This window comes from Strix aluco, chromosome 6 (genome assembly GCF_031877795.1).
Source record: "Strix aluco isolate bStrAlu1 chromosome 6, bStrAlu1.hap1, whole genome shotgun sequence".
NCBI lineage: Eukaryota > Metazoa > Chordata > Aves > Strigiformes > Strigidae > Strix > Strix aluco.
In genome coordinates this window covers 14,929,463-14,936,356 of record NC_133936.1, presented here as the reverse complement: position 1 = coordinate 14,936,356, position 6,894 = coordinate 14,929,463, and the positions used below count along the sequence as shown (strand labels likewise).

Below are 6,894 nucleotides of genomic sequence, written 5' to 3'. Positions count from 1 at the left end.
GCCTTGCCATATTGCATAAAACCGTAACCCAAGGGTAGAACTGTGCCCTCTCATGAAGGAGTGTGTTTTCTTAGCTATTAGCAACTTGTTTATTGGAAGTTAAAACCAAGGCTGTCATTAATAGCCTCTGTTCACAACAGGATGCTGGCTATGCCTAGCCAGGCCTGTTTAGCACTAGCGTTTATAAACTGCAGGAGATCATCTAGTCGGAAAGATAGGGTAAATATCTTCATTAGGATACTTTCACATAAGTCCTGGAGGAAGACCTGAATTTGAATGAAAACTCCTAAGTATTCAGTTTACAATCTTAATCCTTTTATTTGAAAGCAAATCTTGGGCCGAAAGGTCTTGGAGCTGAACCTTTACTGGTAAGAGATGCTCCAGTCAGGGACTGCTACAAAGAAAGATCTGCTGAAATTAATCTAAGTAGATAATAACCATGGCTTGCTTTTATTTCTATTCTGCTGTCTCTCACCCACTACAAAGCATTATTTCCATTTGGATTGTGAAAAATGGTTACCTCATGACTGTCTGGTGCGAAGGGGCATTTTCAAACAAGCACAAACGCATGCTTTTTCTATAGATGAGGCAAAACCAATCTTCTACTATCCACTACTCAAATAAAATCCTAAGCAGGCTAAAAGCTATTCTCTGTCCTTGTTTTGCAAGGACTGCACAACCCAGGGGCAAGGCTGGACTTAACAGAGCCGTGCCCTCAGAGGCCAGAGCTCACTGAAGGGTGCTGCTCCATCACCCACTGCCCTCTTTGCCAAGAAAAGGGCAGACCTATCTCAGAGCACCCAGCTTGTGGAACAAATCCACGTAGGATTATGGAGAAACTAGACTGCCCATCTTCTGCTTTGAGGAAGTAAAAATCCCTGCATGTGTTACTTCCCTATTAGGGATGAGAGAGAAAACAAATCCTACGTGACGGATGCTCATTATGCCACTTACTGTCTTCCCAGTAAGGGTTCCTGCACTGCAGTGGGAGGGCTGTATTAATAATACATACATACATACGGTATTTTGCAGGAAAAACACTGGGAGTTCCAGCGTGAAACACCAGGACACGGAATGAGTTTATGACTCCGGGAGCCTGCCCGTCCCTGCCCCAGTCGCCGCCCGCAGCGTCGAGGCCACGGTTCGCCCACGGGCTTCCAACTCTCAGAGCGCGAGAGTCCCGGAACTCCGCTGAGGGGAACCGGCCGCCATGGCGCCACTGCCCGCCCCTTCCCTGCCCCTTCCGCCCGCCGCACGGCAGCGGGGAGGCGGCCGGCCCGCCGGAGCCCCGCCTCGGCCGCGGCGCGGGGAGCCCGGTAGGTGCGGGCGCGGCGCAGGGCGGGGGGAGGCCAGGCCAGGCCGGCCTGAGGCGAGGGGCCCGCCGGAACCGGCCCGCAGCGCCCCTGGCATGGCATGGCGGGGCGAGGGGAAGGGAGGGACGGGGCGCTGGTCCCGGGCTGGTCGGGGCCTCGCCCGCCCCTCGGGTGAAGCCGGTTTTAGCCGCGCCCCACACCCCCCCCTTTTATATTTTTATTTTTCGACAAGCGAGCCTTGAAATCCCGAGCCCTGGAGGCGGGCCCAGCCCTCGCCCCGGTTCCTGCTTGATCCTGTTTTAAGTTGGGCTTTCCCCTCGGCTACATGTAACTAGAAAAAATAAATTTATTAATGTGTTAGGACAAAATCTGCCTAGATATCCCCGTTTTGAACTTTTAACTGTTAAAATTCTCAAACTGAAGTGAGAATGAGTGCCCATAACACCACAGAGATAAACAGTATTTCAGCATTTGGAGGAGACCACCTTACAAACGTTGTTGTGGTTTTATGGGAACTGAGTGATTAAATTTGCAGGATATGGTCCGGCTAAATTGCCTTGTAGTTTCCGGTTGCCTTCCTTATACATAAATTGCACAAAGTTTATGAATAAAAATAAAGATGCCAGACGCAATTAGGGCTGCAGTGAGATTTTCTGCAGGAGCTGGGAGTCTGTGCTGACCCTTGGGGAAGATTTGAAAGCACGAGTGCTAAAAGGTATCAAGGGCAATTTTCCTTTTATTTTCGTGAGTATTGAGTATCATGAGGAAATGTGGCATTTCTCCTTATTCTTGCATTAGGTGTGTGGCAGGATTGTTGGTCATAATCCAGTCAAGAGCATAGCCTGGGCTGTGAGGGGTCTGTCCACAAAGGTTTGAAACCATGCCTGCACAAAGGATAATTTAATTTTAAAAAATTTAAAAATGCTTAGCAGTTGTTACAATTTTTATGACTGAAGCAGGAAACACATTAGTTTTAATGCACTGAGGTGTATCCTGCCATTACGGCTGTTTAGGAGAGGTGTATATAGATAAGCACAGTGCTTCCTGCCCGGCTTTCCTGCGGTTCACCTGTGGGCTACCGCCTGCCCGCCTGGCCAGGTGTGCTTCCTGGCATCCCCACTCACTGACCAGGAGGAGTATTTGGCATCCCGGGTGCTTGGTGAGCACCATTCAGGCATGCAAGAGAGTAGAGTGGACTGGTTTTCAGCATGGTCTGTCCTTCCCCACACTGGTGTGGACATAAGCTGAGGGGCGAATTTTCTCCTTGCAGTGTTCCTAATCTTAAAAATATCTGTTAGCCAGCCCAAATGAGAGGGCTCTCTCTGACATGAGCGGGAGAAACTTGGGAAGTCCTTGGCTTGGCTTCACGTGAGGATAAAGTGATAGCCTTCATACAATCATCCCCATAGAAGTGCTGCCCCCTGCACTGTAAATGGCAAGACCTTTTCAATCAGATCTAGACTACTGGATTTGCCGAGAGGTTGTTAACTCCAAAGCGGTCATTTGGATTTAGTATTACCGTTTTCTGGTTTTTAGCTCTATGATTTTCTCCCCAAATTGGGGTTTGTCCAAGCTCCTGGCTCTTTAGCGTGTTTTTCTTAAATAATTTTGTCAAACAAATCGCCACCTCCGGTCTTCAGCAGAATGTAAGAATACCACCACTTATTACGCTAAGAAATACATATTAAATTATTGTATACTTACATGCATCATTGTTTTTATTAAGCACTCAGTATGTGTTCAGTGCAGTATAAACATTAAACAAGATAATTCTCCCCCTGGTGAATTTACAGTCTGAAAGAGCTTCATAGGAAGGAGTAATAATAACATATCATTAAAACACCGCCTTTAGTTTAATCCCTTTTTGTTTCCCTGTGGTTAATACTCATTTGCTGTTGATCATGACTTGTGTATCCTGGCATGTCATGCAGTGCTGTTTTATGATGTTACAGCCCCAGTTGTCCACTCTACCCCTCTGCAGGAGGTTCTTGTTCAGCATGAGTGGAAGAAGAGAGCATATGTCTTGTGTTTCAGCTGCTGCCATACAAAGCCCAGCGGCATAGCTGAAACCTACCTTTGATGGCACTCTACACTAAGACCTTGGTGGCTGTATCAAAGTGTGGCTTCCTTCTGCCACCTCGGCTTCCTGTAAGGACAGCTGGAAATACTAATGTCTTCAACAGCTGCAGCAAGATTCTCTGAAGCTCATGTGTTAAAGCCCCGAGAGAAGGGACATTGCAAGATGCAAATGGAAACAGGGGCATCCAATTTTCAGTGATGTCTGTGGATTTAGGTGCCTAATTCACTTTTATATCTTTATAGTAGCATAATTTTAGGTGAGAATTCTGTAGTCAATGGGATTTTAAGAGATTGGAGCTGTTCTGAGCAGAGCACATCATATGGCTTAGACTATAAAAGGAACTGATACTCCCCAAGGGAAGCAGGACTCTTGAACTGAAGGAGTTGGCAGGTTTGAAAGTTTTTAAGTTTTATCTGCTTATTTAAAGAGTCACAACATAGTTGTCTGCCCTGAAACAATTTCTGTTCCAGTTTCTGCTCTGGATTGCATGTGTTATTTGTCAGAGAAATTTTTTCAGAGACAAATTTTTAAAAGTAGCCACTGAAAGCACGCTGCTTTTTGAAAATAGCTTTTTTCTGAGTAGGCTAGAACCACTGCCTGAAGTTGAAATCTGAGGAAAAAAAAAATAGAAATAACACATACTGTTCTTTTTTTTTTTTTTTTTTTAATAGGTTGACTATCTATTAGAACAAACTCTAAAGGAAAATTCTGTCTCCTGAAATTTTCAAATCAAAATGTGATCCTATTTTGGAAGCTGTAGTCAAGCTCTAGTTACTGAATTTAGTATTGAGGTTACTGATTACAGCTTTTGGAGCTGTACTATATAGGAGGTTAGCGTAGATTAATCTAATTATTGGCTCTTTCTGGCCTTAATATCTGTAGTCTGTGTCTGTAATGGAGTGCAACAGTAGGATTGTGCTGGCAAGAACTAGACAAGTGTGTTGGGTAAATACAGAATGTGTATCGATTGCTGGGGGAAGGAGGAAGTATGGTGGCCTTATTATTGTCTTTATTGCAGTAAATTGATTTACTGAAGGAGAGGGAGAAGTTAATTCTTCGTATCAATTGTCCTATGTTCCAAAGCCCAAAAATTAATGAGTATCCCTCTCTCTGTAATGGTGTTTTGTTAATATAAAAGAATGATTCATTGGTTATTGTGCTCTGCTTCTTCTCATGTTTTCTGCTTTGTTTTTTTTTAAATGCTACAGAGGTGAGAGACCCATTTATGCACATTTTAATTGCTGATTTTGTGTTATAAACAGGTTAGGAATTGACTATGGCAGTGCAGTTCCTGCGGAAGGCATCTGTGTGGCTAAAGAAGCGCAAGATCACTTTGCTGACCGTTTCTTGCATGGGACTGTTTGGTGCTAACCTTTCCTATCATGTGTTTCCTGAGCAGACATTCAAACTGTTGCATGAGTGCTGGTCAGAGGGGCAGCCAGCTGAGCTTTCACAGAGGCTCTGTGGTGTCTTTCAGGATGTCCTTCAAGATACTGATGTGAAGTCCACTGACTCCTATCGAGCCTTTGCAGCTTCTGGCTTCCACCCTGTGAGTGCTGGAATCCCCTGGCTGCCTGCAGGCTCGTTGGTGGGCATCCCGCCTAACTTTGATAGCACAGCTGAGGATAAAAAAGGAGTAGTCAATCATGTTGTTGTGATCAATGGCAAGGAAGTAGACTGGGAGAGCAACGAAGGTGTTGCTTTGAAGGAAGCTCTGACATTTTCAATTGAAGCTCAGAAGTTTGCCATTGCCAGAGAAGTTGTGTATTTGCAGAATGGTAGCCCTTTAATTAGTGCAGTTGTGGCTCCAACTTGCTTAGCTGGTACATTTCTCTGTGGGAGAGGTATAAAGCTCCTTCTGGGTTTATCTTCTGGCCCTGTGATACTTCGCAGCATCTGTAACCTCGTAACTGCCGCTGGTGGACTAATGTGCTATTACATTTCTTACGACGCACTGACATATCACCTAGACTGCAAGGCTGACAGAATGGCAGCTACTGTTTCCAAAGACTACGCCAGAGGTGGGGTTGAATTTTACGATAAAATCTTGTCCCGCAACAGGATTCTTCGTGGTCTGATGGGCAAACAAGGGATTAAAATGTATGCCCCGAGTGGTAACCTTTTCCCAAGGCACTGGTTCAGAATAAAGTATACCCCATACACTTACCGAAGAGATTTGATTGTTAATATTTTAAGAGAGCTCCAGGCATAGGAAGGGAGTGCTTGAATTTTAAACTTGTGAATTATGTATTCTCTTGGAACGCTGCTGCGCTGCTCTTTTTTTTTTTTTTTCTCCCTGTATCTTCATTAGAATTTCGGGGTTTATTTTTGCATAGAGTTTGGAAGGAGTTATTGCACATTCTGTGAATAAAGAATTCTCTCTTAAAATATTAAAGACTCACTTCAAAAATGCTCTGTTCTGTGTGTATCTCAAATCACAAGACAGCTGAGCAGGGGAACTTCTCAGACACTCATCTGGAAGTTCTGCTGCTCTGCTCAGCCTTCCTGCCAGTGCAGTCTGGAAAATGGAAAGAATAAAGTGCAATGGAAAGTTTTGGGAGCACTATCGTTTAAACTGGGGTGTTTGTATGCGTGTTTGCCATTCATCCTGTGGAACAACCCAAAGATGTTTAAAAAAAACAGGCAGTCTGTATCCTGCTGTTACATAAATACCAAGACACAGTGTTTCTGTTCTCTGTAAGTTCTTGCACCATTGCATAAATTTTTATGCTGCAATCACCATTCTTCAATAGGGCACACTAGTTATGCTGCAGTTCATACTAATACAGTTAGATTATGACCACCACCATTTTGCTTAAATCTAGTTCTGTTCTCTACATGACATGGTGACTGCAGTGTGTGTATCTTGTATGTTTCCCAGCAGTGGCAGTACGTAACATGACTGTGATGGGATGGTTGCTTTCTCACAAGTGGGATAAGCATGTTCAGGAGAGGGTTTTCTGTTTGCTTTGGCACAGTTTTTGTTTACTACACGTAGATGTATGTCACCTTTTATGTCAAAGAAGGCAAAGTATTTGGTGCAGAGACTGGTGAGGTCTGTGATGAAGCGTTGCCAAAGGAACTGTTCTGTTTCAGACTAGCCTAAGAAGGTTTTGTCTGGCAGAACTAAGCTTTGCCCAGGATTACAAATTTTTTGCAAGGGTCTTTAGTGCACGGACAGTAAACTTTCTACTACAGCCTCACCTTGAAGCTTTTATATGATCTCCAAGACAACAGTTCTTGAACTTTGTCATTCCCTATTTTCTGTGTTTCTGTTGCAGCCATTCCGGTAGCCCTCCCTGGTGACATCACAGCAGTTCTCCTCATCTCTGTTGTCATTCTTACAGGAAAGTTCTATTATTTTGTATCTTCTCAGTCACAGATGTGCTGAGTGTCCTCTCTGCCCTGGTTTTGTCCTTTCTTCAGCTGCTACAATAATAACTGTCATGCTTGTGTTTGCTCAAAGCATTACTGAGTTCTGTTTTCCCTTTGAATCATGTG

General features: G+C 44.3%; 1 protein-coding gene across 3 annotated transcripts; it reads left to right on the top strand.

Annotated features, from left to right (window-relative positions):
* Positions 1–1,113: 1,113 nt before the first annotated feature.
* TMEM177 (transmembrane protein 177) lies at positions 1,114–5,953 on the top strand. 3 transcript variants are annotated; one of them, XM_074828249.1, is made up of 2 exons: positions 1,114–1,316; positions 4,656–5,953. In XM_074828249.1, exon 2 carries the CDS (start codon positions 4,670–4,672, stop codon positions 5,603–5,605), a length of 936 nt encoding a protein of 311 aa, XP_074684350.1. In that variant the 5' UTR covers positions 1,114–1,316; positions 4,656–4,669; the 3' UTR covers positions 5,606–5,953. The 3 variants fall into 3 exon arrangements, with proteins under 3 accessions (XP_074684350.1, XP_074684351.1, XP_074684352.1); XM_074828250.1 differs by lacking the exon at positions 1,114–1,316 and adding an exon at positions 1,425–2,028; XM_074828251.1 differs by lacking the exon at positions 1,114–1,316 and adding an exon at positions 3,285–3,606.
* The last annotated feature ends 941 nt before the right edge of the window (positions 5,954–6,894 follow it).

Excerpts from the sequence above, each read along its gene's own strand:
- TMEM177 (XM_074828249.1), top strand. The coding sequence starts at position 4,670 with ATGGCAGTGCAGTTCCTGCGGAAGGCATCTGTGTGGCTAAAGAAGCGC.